The sequence below is a fragment of the Pteropus alecto genome, unplaced genomic scaffold (assembly GCF_000325575.1).
Source record: "Pteropus alecto unplaced genomic scaffold, ASM32557v1 scaffold113, whole genome shotgun sequence".
In the NCBI taxonomy this organism is placed as follows: Eukaryota; Metazoa; Chordata; class Mammalia; order Chiroptera; family Pteropodidae; genus Pteropus; species Pteropus alecto.
Genome location: NW_006433949.1, coordinates 6,482,275 through 6,502,159, shown reverse-complemented (window position 1 = coordinate 6,502,159; position 19,885 = coordinate 6,482,275). Strand labels below are relative to the sequence as shown.

The 19,885-nt window shown below is 53.8% G+C and overlaps 2 protein-coding genes across 2 annotated transcripts in view; both read right to left on the bottom strand.

Annotated features, from left to right (window-relative positions):
- Positions 1-526: 526 nt before the first annotated feature.
- Positions 527-3,877, bottom strand: SLC25A1 (solute carrier family 25 member 1). The gene is made up of 9 exons (XM_006908631.3): positions 3,694-3,877; positions 3,292-3,399; positions 3,113-3,212; positions 2,889-3,027; positions 2,168-2,252; positions 1,916-2,020; positions 1,626-1,741; positions 1,471-1,544; positions 527-1,249 (listed from the first exon to the last, which is right to left on the bottom strand). Exons 1-9 carry the CDS (start codon positions 3,776-3,778, stop codon positions 1,135-1,137), a joined length of 927 nt encoding a protein of 308 aa, XP_006908693.1. The 5' UTR covers positions 3,779-3,877; the 3' UTR covers positions 527-1,134.
- Positions 3,878-4,021: 144 nt separating this feature from the next.
- Positions 4,022-19,885, bottom strand: part of CLTCL1 (clathrin heavy chain like 1) — an 85,457-nt gene continuing 69,593 nt past the window's right edge. Inside the window, exons 24-32 of the mRNA XM_015586793.2 lie at positions 18,212-18,319; positions 15,452-15,619; positions 15,220-15,369; positions 11,602-11,733; positions 11,122-11,232; positions 10,671-10,841; positions 7,235-7,456; positions 5,767-5,842; positions 4,022-5,002 (exon numbers count right to left, since the gene is read on the bottom strand). Of these exons, the coding sequence (XP_015442279.1) occupies positions 4,884-5,002; positions 5,767-5,842; positions 7,235-7,456; positions 10,671-10,841; positions 11,122-11,232; positions 11,602-11,733; positions 15,220-15,369; positions 15,452-15,619; positions 18,212-18,319 (1,257 nt within the window). The 3' untranslated portion in view covers positions 4,022-4,883. The remainder of the gene's footprint in view (positions 5,003-5,766; positions 5,843-7,234; positions 7,457-10,670; positions 10,842-11,121; positions 11,233-11,601; positions 11,734-15,219; positions 15,370-15,451; positions 15,620-18,211; positions 18,320-19,885) is intronic.

The following is a 19,885-nucleotide window of genomic DNA, read 5'->3' as shown; positions in this document are numbered from 1 at the left end:
TCCATGGGATGCTGGGCTCCCACCTGTGCCTGAAAAGATCCCAAGAGGGATACTTCCCTGAGGTCCAGAGTTGTGGAGTGAGGTGCCCCTAGAGCACCAGGCAGATCTGCTCTCTCTTGCCCCAGGTCAGCTGCCTCCCAGCCTGGGTAGAGGAAGGGCTCCCCGCTCACAGGCTCAGGGAACCAGAAATTCAATGTCCCACAAAGCGCTTGCCCTCAAGCAGACCCTTTAAGAGAAACCAGGAAGGTAAGTGGGCCTAGCAACAGGTCAGGGACAACAGTCCAGGAGCATCATTTCCCAAGGGCATGGGCCAGCTTTCCACTCTGCCCACTCACTGTTGCCTTCCAGGTAATCCTACAGGATCTTAGCCACAGGCCAGACAAAGCCTAGGTGGAGCTCAGACCTGCCTACTACCTGGCTCCCTATCCCCTAGCCAGTATCCTTGGGTGAGAGGTAGGCCTGATCTTCACAGAGAAGTGGCCATTATTGCCCACCCAAAAATGGGCCCGATACAGGGACAAGAGACTGTGACAGGATCCGGTTTATTCTGCCTTGGGAGGGTGGTCCTGAGAGTGGCGGGTGCCATCCTGTCCCAGGTGGAGGGAGGGCCCAAGGACCAGTTAAGGCCAGTGGCGGGAGAAGCGGGGGGCATGCAGCCCCTGGAATGCAGGGAGGCCAGGCTGAGGCCCAGAGGCAGCTGTGGTAGGCTGGGGCGGGTGCCCCTGCTGCCCAGGGTGGAAGGCACCGGGCTGGGACTGAGCCATGGCTATAGGGCTGTGGACCCAGGCCACACGGGCACCCCGGGAAGTGGGGCACAGTGTCACGACACAGAACATGAAACACAGGCACGTGGATCATAAGTAATCACATGGACAAGTGAGCACAGATTCACAGGCCAGAAAGACATCCAGCCTCAGCTGAAAACATGGACACAATGGGGGGTGTCATACAGAACGCAAGGGACACAGTACTATGAAACACATGGACTCAATGGCCACAGGGGACAGACCCAGGCACGGAGTGCGAGGGACAGAAGAAGGGGACATTTGGCACGACTGCATTGGAATCGTGAGAAAGGGTAGAGGGGGCTGGTCTGGAGTCGCCTGGTATAGGCCCTATGCAGACCCTTGGGGCTCAATCTGTCTTCCACACTTTGTTGAGCAGCTTTACCACTTCGTCATAGATGATAAATACGATAGCCACATCCAGGCAGACCCGGCCCAGGCGGGGGACAGTACCCTTGTAGAACCTGCAGTGGGGTAGCAGAAAGACATAGGTGAGGAGTCAGGTAAGGATCTGCCCCTGGACAGTGGGGGTGAGTTCAGATGTTGGAGGGGAAAGAACAAGGGTCTAAAGATAACAATTTCCAGGGGATGGCCTGGGACGGGCAGGGGTTTTAGGGTGAGGCCCAGGGAGAAGGACAGGGAGGGCCTGGGGTGGAGACAACAGCCCTGTCCCTCCCCCACTTACGCCTTGAGCCCCTCATTCCTTAGGATCTGCAAGCCGCAGTCCCAAGTGTTCCGGTATTTGTGTGCCTCTAGGCCCTGCAAGACATCAGCATGATACAGGACTCAGCAGTCAGCACCTGTCCCAAGCTCCTCTCCCCCTTTCCAGCTCCACTTCACCTGCATCCGGGTCTTGATCACGTCCAGAGGAGTATTTCCGAAGACACTGGCTGCACCCGCGATAGCTCCAAATGTCCCGGTGAGCAGTGGGTTCATGGGCTTGTTGGGGTTATCACCTGGATGTGAGTGGCGGTTGCAGTCAGAGGGTGATGGGAAGGTAAAGGGGACAGCTCTGAAGGCTGAGGAGCATGGACCAGAACTATGAAGCTGGCAACCCTGGTGGGGGGCACAGAACCCTGGAGGGAGGCCCTAAAATGTTTGGAGGTGGAGTCTTGGGGCCGCAGACGCACCTCGATACCAGTTACGCAGGGAGGTCATGACGAAGAAGCGGATGGCCTGGTTGGATCCCTGCTTTAGCACGGTAGCTGTGAGGCCCTGGTATGTTCCCTTTAGCCCTGGAGGCAGGCATGGAAGTAACACTTACACAGAGGCCTGGAGAAAGTTGCATACAGGAGTGCCCAGGCAGGAAGGGGAAGTGCAAGTTCTTTCCACCCTGGCTGAGGTCCCTGACCCTACCTGACGAGGATGATTAAATGGCTCACCTTGTTCCCGAATAATCTCCCTGACCCCATGGAAGAATCCTCTGTATTTGGGGTTTGGGGAGGTCTGGTCATGGATGAACTTCACCTGAGAGAAGGAAACAAAGAAGTTGGCTCCCAGACGTCACAAGGGCATACTTAGCCCCCTGACTTGCAGGCTCAGAGCCCACCAAAGTCAGGCCAGGGCTGGAGGTGGAGCTCTCCACCTGGAAACAGAGGCACTCAAGGCCACTATTGGACCTGAGGGCAAAGACACAAGAGGGCCACCCTCACTAAAGAGCCTCTTGTAGTTATATTTCTTGGTATTGCCCACGGCTTTGGCAGCAAACACATATATTTTTTGTTTATGTGGTTTTTATAAAACTTACCATTTTCCCACTGTCTTCCAGATAAGAATTCAGCCTCCAGAGGAGGCCCATCCTGCAGACTTCCTGCACCCAGCCCCTCAGGCAGTTCCCATTGCCCCCATCCTGCTGGACCCTCCCCACTGCAGGGTCTCCACAGGGCACAGACTACTCCAGTCTCTGCCACCTCAGCTCCCCTCTGCATGCTTTGGCCTGGTTGGATTCCTGTTGTCAGGGTGGCTGTAAGGCCCTGGATGTCCCCTTCAGCCCTGGGGGCAGGTGGGTGTGTGTGTGGGGGGGGGAAGGGTGTGTGTGGGGGGTTAATTCTTGTACACTGGTCCCAGCTGGGGATTGGAGGAAGCTGCAGGGAACCTCTCCACCTTAATGGTCTCCATGGGGCACACGACCACCACGGCTTCGGCCACGCCGGCACCCAGGCCGCAAAGCAGCCCCCGCGTGCTGTCCAGCCGTCCCTGGGCGTCCCGCATGTGGTTGCTGAGGAACTCGAACATCCCGAACCTTGGGCCGGGAGAAAGTGGGGTTAGAGGGGTTGCCGCTGCCCGTGTCCCCTTCCGTGGCCGCCCCCGCCCCGAGCCCGCCTCACCTGACTGCTGCCTTAGGGATGGAGCCGTAGAGCAGGGAGCTGAGGCCTCGATACAGGCCCAGGACGCCATGGTTGCGGACCGTCTGCTGCACGCAGTCCCCTGGGGGAGGAGAAGGTGAGCGACCCCCGCGACCCCGGGGCCCGCCCCTCAGAGTCCCGCGCCGCCGCCCCTTGCTTACAAATGCCCCGGTAGCGCGGCGGGTGCGAGCGCTCGTCCAGCTGCAGCTGCGTCTTCACGTACTCGGTGGGGAAGGTGATGCAAATTTCGATGCCGCCCGCCAGGCCTCCTGCGGGAATCAGAGACCTGGACCCTGAGACATCCCGCCGCCCGGCCGCTCAACCCGCCGCCGCCCGGGCCCCTTCCCCGTCCTAGACTTTGCCCGCCCAGGTCCCCACACCCCACCCGCCTTGCCCGGGCAAGGCTCGGAGGGGCGACAAGCAGGGAAAACTCCCGCTAGCCAGGACCGCGCCCCCGGCCCGACCCGGAAGTGGGGCGGGGCCTTGGCGTTGGTGGCCCGCCCGGAAGCGCGGCTGGGACTGTGGGGCGGGTGGGCAGGGGTCTAAGTCCCCGAGGGGCCCCCCTGCCAGGATGGCCTTCCCTGGGTGCGTTAGCTTGGCTTTTCCGGACTCGGGCGCAGCGGCCGCCAGAGCGCGAGGCCTGGTCATGGCGGGGAGGCGGGAGGCGGGGCGGCCGGCATGGGCCGCGGGTCCGAGCCTCCTGCGCTCGGCGCTGTCCGCGGAGGCGGTGGCGGCAGCCGGTTAAATCCGGGGGCGGGGCGGTCGCGTCAGCTCCCGGGCTCCGCCCCGCGTGGTCCGAGCAGGACCCCGCCCCCGTCCCGCCCCATGTCGGCCGGGAAACTGAGGTCGGGGCGAGGATAACAGCCCAGCCAATGGCCGAGGCCTGTCTCCTGACAACAACTTGCGGCGGGGCCGGAGGCGGGGTCCTTAGGAGGCGGCGCTGCGCCTGGCCCAGAGCTGTGGGTCAAAGTGCAGTCTCCTAAGTCCGCCTGGGCAAGGAGCGGAGCCGAGCGCGAAAAGGAGCGGGCTGGAGATCCCCATGACTGCCGTGAACGCCAGGACCCACACAGAATGGGGTGGAGAGACACGTGGACTAGCCCCATTCTTGCTGTTTGAGGGTTTGGCCTTAACACACCGATCGGCAGAGCGGTTACCACTCCCCTTGCGGGATTCAGAGCTCCGTTCAGTGCACTCGGTCGAGAAAAGACCCCCAATACACCCTTGCTGTTATTCCCCTGGGCAGCTTTCTTGGGCGTACGTAGGTCCCCCGCCCCGGGAGGTCCCAGCAGATCACTTGTCCCCTCCTACCCACACCAGCACCAAGCAGGGAAGCTTTGCCTTGATAAACTGACTTTAATATTCATGATCCGCAGGAGGCTCAAAGCCAGGTTAAGGTCTGTTCAGGTGCGTCTGCAAAATGACCTGGGGGCAGCTCTGCCAGTGCGGACTGAACCCCGCCGGGGACTGCATGCAGACATAAACTCCCCAGGATGCCTGGCTCTAGCCAGAAAGTCTGGAGACTTGAGTCGACCTCCCTGCCTAGTGTCTAGAGCTGGTCTTCTTGGGTAGTCAGGGGCTATCTTGACCTCCCCAGGTTCTGGGATGGCTCAGTGGCTGCCATCATTGGGCCCCAGCAAAAATAAATAACATCCAGGTGTCCCCGCCTTTCATCTGGGTCCTCTGTGCTTCTGGGGTGCATACTCCTTGGAAAGGTTAATAACTCAGTAGAGGGAGGGTTGCCACTGAGCACCCACTACACGCTGAAGCCGTATACAGGAGGCTGGGTAAAGGTGGGAGTAGTGGCATAGCCATAGGGGAAGCTGGCAGGGTCTGGACCTGTAGCAGGGCCAGCTGTCAGCATCAGCTGCTGGCCTGCAGAGGGAGAAGCAGAGAGTGAGCAGGGATCCTGCTGCCCCCGAGTGGTGAGGGGCCCAAGAAGCAGGGCTGCAGACCAGCCCAGACCACCCAGAGGCTGAGGAAAGGAGAGCAGGTGCTTGGAAGCAAGGACTGTGGGAGCTGTTGTGGTGAGGCCAGCTCCAGAGGCTGGCCGGGCTAGAGGGTAAGCTCATTCACAACTGGGACACTTACTTAGCTCAACTGGCTGGGTCTCACTCATGCCCATCAAAATCTAAAAAAAACCAGATTGGCATTAATAGAGAGTGGGCACAATGACTCCCAAGGAGCACACAGCTCGTGGGAGATTCACGTGCTGTGTGCTCACATTACACCCTCGGGCCTGTGTTTGTTAGTGCTGCAAATGCACTCTAAGACCCAATAGCCTCTCTGTGCAATGGACACTAAATGATTTCAATGGCCAGGCCATCCAGGCAGGCTCTCAAGTGCAAAGCCAACAATGGCCTTGCTGTCAGGGGTCAGGCAGGGTGGCACACAGCAGCAGCTTACGGCAAGACAGTTGCTAGGCATATGAAGGCAGTTGCCCTTAAAGCAGGGAGGACAGTGGGTGCCTCTTTAACATTCCTGGATAACTGACCTTTTCTACACCTGGTAGCTATTCTAGTCCTCCATCCCTTACCCTGTCCATTTCTACCTCAATCTGAGGCCCAGCCAGGAAAAGGACAGTGTGAATTGCCTCCCCACCCTAGGAGACAGGGGACAGGCTATGGGATGTCACCTACCAAACAGGAGAGGGGCAGGCTCTACTACATGCTCTTCTTGCTTGCGTAGACTCTCCGAGGCATCCAGTCTGTCTACCTGACAAGAGGCAAGAGCACATGAGTGCCTGATGGGCCACATGCAGTCTGGGGCTCGAGGTGAATTTGGGAGGCAAGCACATAGCCTTCAGGAGAGTTAGAGCTGAGGATAGACACATGGGGTACTGCTGCACCAGCAGTGACCACTGCCTCACTCTACAAGATGAAGTCTCTATAACCAGGTGGAGATAGGAGTGCCCAATAGGGCCCTGATGAACCCCAGCTGCTGTTCCAGCCCAGTACTTTCCAAGTGGGTAACTGACCGCCAGGTGAACTGGAGCAGTAGGTTGTGACTGCAGCCTGTGAGTGTGCCATGGCTTATACAGGGCTGAGTCCTCCTCTGGACACAGGTACACCACCAAGATAATGCAGTGGTTTCTACTTCCAGGCAGTCCAGGCTGCCCACTCCTCCTAAGAAGACTTAGTCACCTGACACCTGGGACCCTCTGCTTGGCAGGGAGGATGCACCACCTGAGTGCCAGGGGCCATGACAGCCATCTGAGGACAAGCTGCACCTTGCCCTTCCTTGAGGCTTCACCAAGTGCTGAACAAGCACTTGGGTAAGAAAGAAGAAACAATGATGCCCCATGTGCACTCAGTTCTGGGACAGATCAAGCCAAGTGCCAGGAACCTAGCACCAGAGAGAGCTCTGATGCCAGTCTTTTGTGCTCCTCTCCTCTTCTCTCTATGGGACCTGGGCTGAGGTGAGGAAGGAGCAGGATAGCTAGGGCCTAGACAGTGGCTCCTAGGGCTTCGACACACAAGGAGTTAAAATCAAACACTGCCATGCCACATTGTTAAACAGCTCATCGACCTGCAGAGAAAGCCAGAATGGGACACTAGGGACACCAAGTGACATCTAAAGTGGCAGAAGTGATGTGCCAAGACATGAGTATGGCTCCTGGGCCAGGAAGATGTGGGTCTGAGCACCCTCTTTCACCTGTCAGCTTTGGACCTTAACCTCAGTGTCTGCAGCTGTAGAGGGGACGAATGCCTCCCTTGTTAAGGTGTTAAAGGCTTACATATGTGTTAAAATCTGTATTAAGTGCTCCTCCGCTGGCCAATAGCTGGTGCTGAGAGGTAGGTGGCCCTCATGGAACCCTGGGCCCTAGGTTGTGGGCTAGTACACTGCATGCCCTGCCTCCCAGCAGTGTGCGGCAGAACGACTGCAAGGGCAAGTGCTCAGTTCTACGCAGCGCCCACTCTCCATGGTGATTTTCTAGAAGAGGTTATTAACATTGGCAAGAAAACCACTCAAGCCTGAAGGCAAGAGGCCTCTCCCAGTAGCAGCCTGGGCTGGGTGGGCAAACTGGGCTGCCCCCAATGGGCCTCTGCAGACCAGAGACAGAGTCACAGTCAGGGGCCAGGGAGCCACAGCAGGGCAGGTACTTACTTTGCTAAGGTACTCCCTCATCACCTGGATGAAGTAGGGCATGGCCAGATCCACCAAGTTGTGTCTCCAGGCCAGCTCCAGGACCACATCTGGAGGAAGCAGGTCATAGCAGGTGAAGAGAGAGGCCGCAAAGCACTCCCGCTTGCCCTCCTCCAGGAACCACTGCAGCAATTTCTCAGCCAGCTCAGCATCCCTCGATTCTGCAGCATGCTGCATGGCGTCCTGTAACCAAGGCAGATGCACAGCTCAGCTGCCCTGCCATCTGCTACCAGAGACGCTTTCTGGGCTGGCAGGACACTGGACCAGTGCCAAGCTCCATGAAGGCCCTCCCTTCACTTGAAGAGGGTTGCCTGTGCCTCAGCTGCCCTCTAGTTGAGGAAGTACCACCTCCAGGAGGGCTGAGGAAGGCCTTGAGAGTGGTCCTGGAAGCTTGCCCTCACAGAACGGCTGAACTGCCCAGAGGGAGGTGGCACACACGGTGCACATGCCCTGGGAAACAGGCTCCAGCCTCAGAGCCTGACAGCATGCCGAGGGAGTGGTGACAGCGTCAGCAGGGCCTGCTGGGAAAGCCAGAATCACTGTGCTTGGGCCAACAGCCAGTTCTATCCTTTCAGACTCAACATGGAGCAGCTACGAGGGACATGGTTAGTGCTCAAGGAATAGCATTTTGCCATTTTTACCTAATATAAAAGTCCCTTAAAAATCCCTAATCACTTTTTTCATATTTGTAAATTTCTTAGACTAAAACATAATTTAAAAAATCATATCCACCCAGTGAGTAGTCATCAGTAAATTAGTGACTTTTATACCCATCCTCTATTTTCTTGCCACCATGGTAAGAACTGAATATCTTAAGTCACCAAGATGTGTGTCAGCTGTGTCAGTCTCCACAACCACCCTTTGCATACTCAGCTGATAGGAGGCACAGTTGGTGTCAAAGACTATCTGGCTGCACACTAACTGTGATTGCTGTTACCCAGAGACAGCTGTTGGCTGCTGCCGCGGTCAATGATCCTTGAGCCCACCTGGTCATCTCCGACATGAGGCTCTCAGGTTCCTCTGGAGACTGACACAAGAGCCAAAGCCCTGTATGCTAGCACATGGCACCCCCCTTGACCCTCCTCCAGGAAGAATCCTTTCCCCCTGCTTGCTGTTCTGTTTGCAAGTTCCACTTCATACCCACTCTGTTTCTACAAAGGCACCAGGTCTCTCTCTCTTTTTTTTTCGTCAAAGTTAGTGGAGACTCAAGTGAAAGCTCTAGGATATTTTCAGGTCATGTCTTCCCAGTCCTCTGATGCTGATGCATTGCTCTCTGTTCTCCAGTCCATCTGGCCCTATTCCTGACTGGTTTGTATTCAAACCAGATTTGTACCCAAAAGTGGGCTCTTCTTTCCTTGCACAGGCCGTGGGGACCATCTCACAAACTCTCACAACTTCAACCAACATCACCAGGAAATGGACATTTCCAGAACCTGGCAGCTTCCTAGAGGACTCAGGTGAAGTGAGCCGCACAGGTGACCTCTCAGTCTGTGCCTTTTTCCCACAGCCTGGAACCAAGCTGGACTCCGGGATTCTCCCACACCTCTCAAATTTCATTACCACACTGGCCATGTCACCAGAAGGGCAGTCTCCTTACCTCCTCCCAAACAACTGTTAGCTCCTGCCAGGGTCCCGCTCTGGCCCCCTGCCCTGCTGTTTCTGGCCTGTGATTTCACCTCTGCAGGCTTCTATTCTTCACTTGTGGGCATGAGGGGCCCACGCATCTCTTGCCTGTCAGTGCACCTGAGTGTGGGCCCCAGCTCTCACCTGCCCGTGTCCTGACACCTTCCCTGTCATGCTGTTCCTTGGCAGTCCCAGTTACAGCCCCTCTGTTCAGCTGGCTTCCAAGGTGGAGTGCACACACCTTGAGGTGGTCGCCCCTGGCGGCTGACTGCCCATTGTGCTTTCATCCCACCTCTGCAATCTGGAAAGCATGCTTCTTGCTGCTCCACAACTGTCCCAGGAGCCAGTGGTGACCGCTTACTATCCCTGAGGTGGCATGCTGTGACTTCCCAAGATTTTCACCCAGAGTGGGCCTGCTACAAGGGCACTGCTGATACTTGTACATGTGTGTGTGGGGGGTGTGCAACGTGGGCTCTTTAGCATCACACTTGCTTCTACTTACTAGATGTAGCATTGTACCCTCAGGTATGACAACTAAATGTCCAATGGAGGTCAAAGTCACCCCTGGCTGAGAACCACTGTGTTTGTAAGTATGCCAAGCACTTTCTGCCTTTGGCTTTGTCTTCCTGGCACTCGCCGTGCTGAGTGGCACTGCTGGCGGAAAGAGAATGGGTGCCTCTCTGGATGTGCTCACAGCACTGCTTGCTCATTGCCTGCCCGTTTGTGAGGAGCCTGTGCATCCAAGACCCTGGCGTGTACTACTGTCAGAACAAGGCAGCTGTGACGCACCCTGGCCAGGTACAGCTTCCTTTCCATATGTCAGAACTCTGCTGCTGCCTTCCAGGGCCAGCACCTGAAACCCTGACATGTGGTCCCAGAGCTTCTGCAACATTTCCTCTTAGCTCCCTCTACAGGGGCCCTGTCAGCATCCTAGGGAGGACCACAAACACTGTCACTGTAGGTGAGATGTCCTATAAGTCTCAAACTAGAGGTGACAACTTGGGGAGAAGCTCACGTGCCGTGATGTCAAGGGTCTCTGGCTTTAGCCCATATGCTGTGAGAGAAAGGTGCCTGTGCTGGGCAGAGGGAGGCAGCTGTCAAGTATCCGGAGAAGGTACTCAGGAGTGTTGAGGACAGCTCTGGGAGTCACACCCTCAAGTCAAGCTCACAGCTTGTGGAGTGGCTTCCAGGGGCTCCTGGCACATGGAACCTCTGGAAATCGGTTTAGCCATACAGCATATTACACAAGGGCCCTCTTGTGCAACTGCACTTTACCCCACTGGGGAGACACCAGGCAGTGATGGCAATGCCTTCTGGGCCTGGGATCTTTCCAGCAGCCCTCTGACCAGCAGATGCCTGCCTGGACCCAGATCTGGACCCAAGGGTGGTGCCAAGCCACCATTAAACGGCAGAAAGAAGTACTTTGAAAATGACTTTAACTTAGGTGTTTTTAATTCCACAATCTCGATAGAAAGCAAATTTGGAGCAAAATGAATGCTGCCACACTGTGTTTAGGGAGAGTGAAACTCACAAATAACTGCTGGGAAAAGAATCGACATATGAGAGCACATCTTTCGATCCAAATAATTTTTGAGGGCTGTAAGTTAATGACAGACAATGATCCTCTAGATTGCTCCTCTCACCCCGTGTTCTAAAAATGCTTCCCCCTTAACTTCATCTTCTCTATCCCCACCATGAGCCAACACCCCCCCCCACCCCCGCCGCTGCCAAGCACCAGGAAGCACACAGGGGTGGGCAGGGCACTGGGACTGACCTTGTAGAGATGGTCCTTCTTGCAGAGCTCCATGCTCTGGGCCCACCGGTTGTTGCCCTTGTACAGATAAGCGGCAATGCGCCTGAACTCGATCAGCTGGTGCTTCTCCAACTGTTGTGCCAGGGCGATGTTGTCAAAGTTGTCATAGGCGTCAATAGATGCTCTCAAACCCTAGAAGGACATGGCCTTTCCATGGGTGAGGGCCATGGTGGAGCAAGCACTGGGCATTACTCAGTGGCAGTTGCTGCCACCTCTGCCTCAAAAAGGCCTCTATGTACCTGCAGTGCTCCTTGGGGCCCACACCCTTTCCTGTGCAATGGCAGCCTGCTGAGGACACACTGGCAGGTGCAGAGAGGGACTCTAGTTCCTGAGCACCCAAGGCCAGTGTCATGGTCCCTGGAGCACAGGAGGAACTGCCACCTTCTGAAAGGGGTCCTTCCCCCACACCCACCTGATAATCCTCCTCTTCTGTCAGCAGGTGGTTGAGCGCCTCATTCACACTCCTGTTGTTGTGGCTCTGGACTGACCGAAGGTAAGGCTTCACCAAGGGCAACTGGCCGGCCTGACATTGGGAGAAGGGTCAGAGCACTCACACAAGTCTTCAGGGGACTGCTGGGCTGGGAGCCCAATGACACACTGATGGGCTGTGCATACAGCCCAGCCCCAGCTCTCCTTCTGGACACATAGAACTGACCAGCCCTATGTGCTATCATGCAGAAAGGGCCACCTGGGTTACTCAGCAGACACCAATTTCATCTATGAACATTTTGGCTGGAATGCAAAGGTGTATCTGAAACTTGTATCAGTTTGATATACTTAATCTTTAAATTATCCAGGGATCAATGTCAAAAATGGTTTATTAAGGTACTACTGTTCAGATGACCATGACCCAATACACGCTTCTCTGAACCTGGGGTTCTGGCCGACTTACTTTTGAAAAGAAGTCGACAGTCCGGGTGTGGTCTAGCCGGGGTGCCAGCAGGAGCAGCAGGTCGTTGATGAGCAGAGGTTTGTAATCCAAATAGAACTGCAAGGCTCTGTAGTAGAGCTCCACGTTGGCAACCTGCAGGTGGATGGGGCAGAGGTGGGGTCAGCCATGCCATTCATGGCCCCATCGCTGCCTCAGATACAGCATATTTACTGCACTTCTTTCTGGTCGTGACAATCCCTTAGAAGATTGTGCAGCCCTCCCAATGTACCCCTCTGTGACATTCTTCTCCTCAGCACTTGCCACCTGATGCCCTAAGAAGAGGCAGGCCTTTGTTTACTGCCTCACCTTGGCACCCACCCTGTATCTGAACCGGCCGATGTTCAGCCAGTACCTGCTGAGCGAATGAATGAGGGGTAAGAAGCCAGAATATATCCAAGAACCAAAATGTGGATTTTGGTTCCCCAGCCCTCCTCAGGAGGTTCAGGTTGAGCTGTGAGCAATGCGTCCTATCACAGCCCCAGTGCTCTCCAAGCGGTGCCTCAGACTGGGCGGCCCGGCCAGGAGAGGAGGGCTGAGCGCTCTGGGCGGACCCTGTGCTCCTCCCTGGGAAGGCTGTTCTCCAGGCAGCTGACTGCAGGACCTGGCATTCTGGGGAGAGCAAGGCGGTTCCAGCCCTCTAGAAGGACGTGTGTGGAGGCCCAGGGGTGCACACAGGGCATGAGATACTAGAGGTATACTGGGTGGAGGGATGGGCATGGCGGGAGCCCTCTAGCCACACTGGGTTCAGGTGAGCTGGCAGCAATGTTAGGCGCAGGGATGTCTGCAGATCAAAAAGTGGAAGAAGAGGCTGTCCATAGCCCCAGTTGTCACTGATACTCTCGCTGGTCCCTGACAGCCTTACCCTCCTCTTCACTCTGACTTGGGCATGCCCCCTTAGTCCAGAGCACTCACTGTCACCACAGTTTTTAACCTAGTGAGCTGCAGTGTCCCTAGTGCCTGCCCCATGGATGCAGGGGAGAATGGTGACCCTCTCTGGCACGCTCGCATCAGAGTTCTGGAACCAGTTGTGCTTCCAGGTCAGCCCTTTCCAGGCTAGACCAAGCAGAAGGGGCTGTCAGGATGTAGGGCGGGGTTGAGGGGCTCAAGTTCACCTTCGGCGGTAAGTTGCCTCCTCTAAGCCCCACTAGCAAGTCCCTGTTAGCAACACTTGTAGGTTGATTGTGGGACAAGAGAGGATCATGTGAAAGGACAGGCCCATCTTACTGCGGCTCTCCCTGGGTGTGTCCTGTGTCCTTGGAGAGGCTCTGCCCCTCTGCAGGCAGAGGTGATGGTGGTCAAAGGGGTTCCCTCCTTGAGGCGCATGGGACAACCTGCTTTCCCTGCCTTTTAAACAAGTCCACGTGGCCTTCACTAAAGTATGGCCAGAGTACCCCATATCCCTCCAGATGGACAGCTTAACAGAACACAATTTGCCATGCATGCTTCCCTTTGCAGTGGTGAGGCTGGACAAGAGCCAGCCCAGCCACTCTGGGTGGGTGGGTCCATGGACATGTGTTGGGCTGAGCTGCTGATGTGGAGGCACCTGGTGCCCTAATAATGCAGCGGTTTCATGACCTTCTAGAGTGACAGCTGCTCCTGTCAGGGTACTAGTGATTACAAGGTGTCCTCCTCTAGAGCAATGCACCAAGATGCGAGCACCAGCAAGGCCACAGCCACCGCTATGCCCATGGTGCACATGTTACACACCTTATCTCCATGAAGCCTTGGACCTGGGACAGGGTACCAGTTTCGCAGAAGAGAAAACTGAGGCTCAGAGATTCTGTCATGAGCTCAAAGGTGACCAGCCAGAATGTTCTGACACCTGAGAAGTATCATAAAACCTATTATATGCAGATCATCATTGATCATTTGGCAGGCAGGAAACATTATGTCCACTTCATGGAAGGGGCAACTGAGGTTCACAGTGATGACACCAGCCCAAAGTCACAGAGAGAACAAATGGCTGAGCTGGGATACAACTCTGATCTGTATCATCAAGGCCCGTGCTCAGCCCTCCACCGGCCAGCCCAGAGATCACTTCTCATGTGCCCAGAGTGTGGGCAATGTCCCCAGCTAGTGTTCTCTACCTCGCCTCTTCTCCACGTAGAAGCTGACAGGAGCCTGTCTCCCACATGGCAGGGAGGCAGAGGCATCAGTGTGTCACACTAAGAATAGGACTCAGCTGTCAGCTGCACGAACACTGCTCTCTCACACGACATGGTCTCATCTGTGTGTCATTGGACCTAAGACTCCACGCCGACCTCCACCTCTCCTCAATAATTTGCTGATCCTGACTGCCATCAAGGTAGACTGCATGGAGCTTAGGAGATGCATCACCCACCTGGACAACTACGCCATCCAGATAAGAAATAAAAAGCACTGCCACCTCACCTCAACCATGGTATATCATCAGCTTTAAATGCATCCTGAAATCAGAGGAACTAAATGTAAAAAAAGACGACTAGAATTGATCAGGTATGGGTTTTCTAGCATGTTTTTCACCTGTGCTGGGGTACAAGAATGTGTGATCTGCCTACCCTTCTACGAGCAACCAGAAGACCCCACTCAGGGGAGGAGGTCCTTTCAGATGGCCAGACTTCACACGCGACCATGCCGATTAGCATAGACACGCATGACCTTGGGGCTGACTGTTCCTTCTAACAGCTCCTAGAGAAGGTGGATGCTGAGACCTGGCTGGGAACTCCCGACACCCAGGCCTGCCCTCAGCAGCCATAGGTGGAACAGAAGGCAAACGAGTCCCTGACCCAGAGGAGAGGAGCCCATGGCCCACTCTGGGAGCGGTGGGACGAACATGCAGTCACAAAGCCCGAAGACTGAAGATAGGGAGCTTCATCTCTTACCACCTAATGTGTGTGCACAGAGCTCACAGAGAAGGAGAAGTCCAGAGGCCAAAAGAACAGACTAGCAGAGGCCTGTGTGATGCTTGCACCACACAGGGAACTCCCGACACCCAGGCCTGACACCTTCCAATAGTTTTTTGGTGGCTGGTTTTAGCCAACCTAGGCTATAGGAAGGTGGCCATGGCTGGGCAGGGTGGGCACCCAGGGGCAGACCTGGGCTCATGCCTCTACCTGGTGGGCATTTACTGCCCCTTTGTCAGGTGCCTGCACTTCTCTGAGGCTGGCAGTTTTTGGGGAAGAGATATGAAGGAAAAAATTGCCAGGTGGTGAAAAATGAAAAAAAATATAGCAGGAAATAGTGATAGACCGGGTTTGCGGCTGGGAGTCCTGAGTTGACACAGTAGAAGGAAGAGCAAACAGCAAGGTCCAGCTGCAAAGGGCTCCACATGGAAGCATGGTAGGGAGTGTGTGGCCCTGGGAGGCTGGAGTGGCAGGCAGGGCAGAAGGAGCAGGAGGGGCTTCAGTGGCACACTGACTACCCCTGTCCTCTCAGCCTAGCTGTGAGGTCCTAGGCCAGTCAATACCTTTCCCAAGTGTCAGTGCCCTTTGTGCAGACAGAATCACCACCTCCTGTGCAGAGGTGCAAACATGCACTGGGGCGGCACACTGAAACAGGCCTGGCAGAAGCTGGCAGGAGCCAGTGTTCAGGTGCTCTTACCTTGGCAATGATGTCCTTGAACTGCCCTTCTCTCCAGGCATCAGTAGGGTGACTGATCATGGTGAGGACAGCACTGTCGTACTCCTCATACTTGTCATAGAGAAACACCAGCTCTGCCCAGAGGTGTGCCTGCTCCGCAGCTCTCAGCACCTAGTGGGACAGCCATGGCCGAGGGTCAGGCTGGTGCCATGCGTGCATGTGGCAGTCAGAACCTCCAGGGGAGCTAGATTACCTTTGGGATGTTGACACGAGACCAGAAGAGCTCCAGGTGCTCTGGCATTTTCTGGGGCTTGAACTTGGAGTAGAGGATGGCCAGCTCTGTGAACATGCCCATGTGGGCCCGCTCCAGGCCCAGGGCTGCTTCCAGCAGAGAGATCAGCTCCTTGAAGTAGCCCCGATCCTGACAGACCAATAGCCACGCTTGGGGTCAGGGTAAACGCCCCTGGCTGCAGCCTCCCTGTGGCAGAGCCATTCCCAAGGGAGGGAAGGTATACAATGGCTGCAACCCTTATGTCCAGCCTCAACTCTCTCTTGGTCATGTACCTTGGTTACAACCTGCTTGGCATGCCTGAACACTGAGTGTGCCTGGCATCCCTTCACAGTAATGACCACGAACCTCAAGGGCCACCCTAGAGGACTATTTCACACCCTCCTCACTCCTGTCTTCACTCTATGCAGATAACCTTGTATGAGGCCAACCAAGTTCCGTAGGGTAACCCTCACCCTACGACCTTGCTCCTGCTTCATTGAGAAAATGGAATCCATAAGAAGAACATGCCATGTCTATCCAGCGTCCAACATCTGTACTCACACTTTGTTTACAGGTACGCCTTTTGTGCTAGAAACCACACGGCCTGGAGTGCTAGGTCCCATCACCTCCCGCCTACCATGGCCACAGAGCCTGCAACTCCCCACTTTCTCTCTTGGCATCAACATCCCTCTCTATAGCTCACCTTCAGCAAACATCCTAATTTTGCCAACCCGAAATGCCCTTTCCTGACCTCATGTCCTACTTTTCTATTCTTCATTGCAGCAAAAACTCCTCAAAGGAGCTGTTCTTGAGAGCCCACCCAGTCAAGCTGTTCCACCCAGGACTCACACTCTGACCAGTGTCCTCTACTCTCAGTTCTCCTTCTGCCACCTGCCTAGCGGCAGGACCCACCCGCTGACACCTGTTCCTGGGTGCCCATTACTCTGGCAAGTCATGTCTCTGGAGTTCCTTCCTACTTTACTTCAACTCATGTGGGAGGCCAGGCTCCATCTGTGGCCTCTTCTTTATTCACTCCAGGTAACTGCAGTCAGTCTTTACGCGCTCTCTATGCTAATGACTCCCATTTTATTTCTTGATGGGTTTCATCAGTGAACACCAGACCTTATTCTCTCCTGCCAACTTGGCAGCTCTACGTGAACATTCAACTGGCAACTCAAACTTAGTATGTTCAAAACTAAATTCCTGTCCTTTTCTCTGCACAGGCCCTACCTTCAGTCTTCCCATGTTCACTGATAACTCTCTATTTCCAGTTCAAACTAAAAATAAATGGAGTTATCTCTGACTTTTCTCTCACACCCCATACCCAATCCACTAGCACATCAAGTTCGTGGTATATTCAAAACATACCTAATCTCTTCTTATCCCCCACATCACCACCACCCTAGCTGCTCTCCCAGCCTACACCTGCCCCTTCTTCTGCCCACCCCTGAAGAGTCTATTCTCAGCATGCAAGCCAGAAAGGTCTCCTCGCCCTTCAGATCCTGTGCCCTATCTTGAGGACAGCCTGAGTCATTCATGATGGCCTCTGCTGCACCCCACCCCCCACTCCACTGAGGGCCCTTCTTGAACACTGGACTCATTCTGGTGACTGACCATTTCCTCAAACAACTCCACAACCAGGCCCCACAATTTCTCTGGGTCTCTGCTCAACGTCACCCTCTCATGTCACCTTCACAGTTCCTTTATGAAACTCCACCCAGACACTCCTGGCCTCCAAACCTGCTCCATTTCCCCTGTAACTCATCACCTTCAAGCATTATGTTTGTTGCCTTTCAAGCTTGTGAAATGTAAATTCAACTGAATAAGGGGTTTTTCTGTTTTGTTCACTGATAACCATTATCTGGTGCCCAGCACATAGTAGGTGCTCAAACATTTGCTGAACAAATGAAGTATTCTATTGTCAGCCTTTAGACTGCTTTATTACTTTCCCTGTTTATTTTATTCTCAAACTTCTGTGGAACAAAAAAGCATGTATCATGAAAAGTCATCAAGCCTAGCTGGACATTTTAGATCTCAGTGGTATGCACTTCCACAGGCTCACAGGCCTCCTGAGCCCTGTGACTAAGTTCCCTCAGTGAGGGAGGCAGAGGCTCAAGTTCAATGGGAATAGTAACTCTGTTGAGCAAAGTCAAACCTTTAGTTTGTCCTAAGTGACCCCACGTGGTATGACCACACAGCTCCAGACTCCCATGGGTAGAGGACCAGGCCCTGAACATCCTGACATGTGTCAAACACTCCACAGCAAAGCATAACTACAACATCAATGTGGAGAGCCCCCACCCTTCCAAAGGTCTCCTGAGGTTCCCTCTCCTGGACCCTTGCATGTGCCTGTCTCTCCAGCACTCAATAATCAGACCCTCTGGGGACCTGGGGTTCATGGCTCTACTACATGACTGGCCCAATGTTCTTGGCAAGTTACCCAAGGGTTGTTTCCACGTGCACACCACTGACTGGGCTTCTGAAGGTCCAAGGACACAAGAAAAGGGAGAATATTTTTAAAAACACAAAATGAGGTCCAGGATATCTAACACACCAAACTGAGTTAACATACAGAGGAGTTTTCTAGCACATGAGAGGACTTTCCTACAGAGACAATGCTTCATCTTTGCTTTCACATGTAACACATACAAAGGGAAGGACTTCCCCTTTATTTTCAGTGTTTAGGTGTCACTTGTCATCTCCACTGCCAGCAGAGATGATCTCTGGCCAGAGATTAGTTACCTGGTAATAGTGTATCAGCTCCTCCAGCTCATCGGCGTGAATGACGATATGAAGACCACACAGATGTGCCAGGTGGAACTCCTGCCCGTCCACGCAGGCAAAGCACACCTAGGAGAGAGAATACCAGAGAGCATGAGCGTCCCAAGATGAGGCACAGCACCATGACAGTGGCTACCAGGGATGCAACTGCAAATGCAGAAACACCGGCAAACAGGGCTTTTAAAGTTGGATTCTGAACAAGTAAATAACTAAGGTGAGCTGCATGAGACAGGGAGAAAAAATACTGACATTTCTAATCTGCAGGCCACAGGAGTGATTGACACCATGGAGATGAGAGTTCTACATTACTTCTAAGCCTTAAGATGTGGAGATCCATTTAGGTGACAGGAAAGTGATGCTAGAATTTCAGGTTTGCAGTTTGAAAAGGGTTTAACAAAGCTCAAGAATAACTGTCATGTTCATCTGAGTGCCGTTCGCACAGGAGAAGCTTGCTTTAATAATCATTTTTAAACCGGGCTTTTGTTTTAGGCACTGTATAATATGTACATTTAATAACAAGTGTTAAGAAGTAAACCCCCATGCTGAAAGATGCTTCTGCTCCAAAGAATGCAGGAGGGCCTTTTAGGGCTGACCAGAAAGACACCCCCCGCCCGCCCCAATTAGAACTAGTTTCTCGTGAAGTTTCCCTACCTCCCCATCTGCTACATATACCACATTTTTATGGTAGGTAAGGCACAACCCAGAGATTAGCTGTTTCCTCAAGACATGACCTTTGCCCCCTATTTCCTGTGTGATATATACACTAGCACCCACCAGATCTCTTTCACATATTCACACGCAATGGAATTATAATAAACATTCTACTTACATTATTTCTCACAGAATACTGGAACATCCTCTCCTGTAACTCTGTCCATTCATTTCAAACAGAGGGTAGAAGTGCAACATATACACTATTTAACCAAGGTCTTGATATTGGACATTTGATTTTAATCTTTTAGTAAACAATGCTTCAGAGATTCATTGAAGTTAAATCTCTTACACATCTCTACAAACTTTTCCACTCACAGATGACTGATATTTTCAGAGAGCGTCAAGACAACTTGCCCTACCAATTTACCACAAGAGATCAATGTCAATTGACACTGATTATGCTAATAAGGTGATGTGATTTTAAAAAATATTTCAAGGTATGATATTACTTATAATACTGATAATCCTATGCTATTAAGATGGCTTCTGGGAACTGAATGGTCCAACATGGGGTTCCCTGGTGTGGTAGGGTTAACTCAGAACACAGTCCCTCCGCATACTCAGAAGACTAACAGCAGCCTGGCCAGCGGCCAAGGAAGGCAGTACACAAAGAGCTTTTGGCAGTGCCTGCTCCCATGGACTTTATCCGCTTCTGGAACCAAGCAGCATATCTTGCTCCCATTCTCCTGAGATGGTGCCTGCTCCCCAATGAGAGAACCCCTCCCTCTGCTTGTGTGCATAAAAAACTGCTTGCTCTTGGTCAGCAGCAGCCTTTTCCTGCAGCTCTGACCAGCTGCTGCTAAAGCTTCTCTGCCCTGTGAGTAATAAACGGCATATCATACCCCTCTGGTCCTTCCCGGTGGCTTTTCTGGAATATCCCAGGTGCAGGTTCCTGGCCTGGAGCTCCTGCATTACACCTGG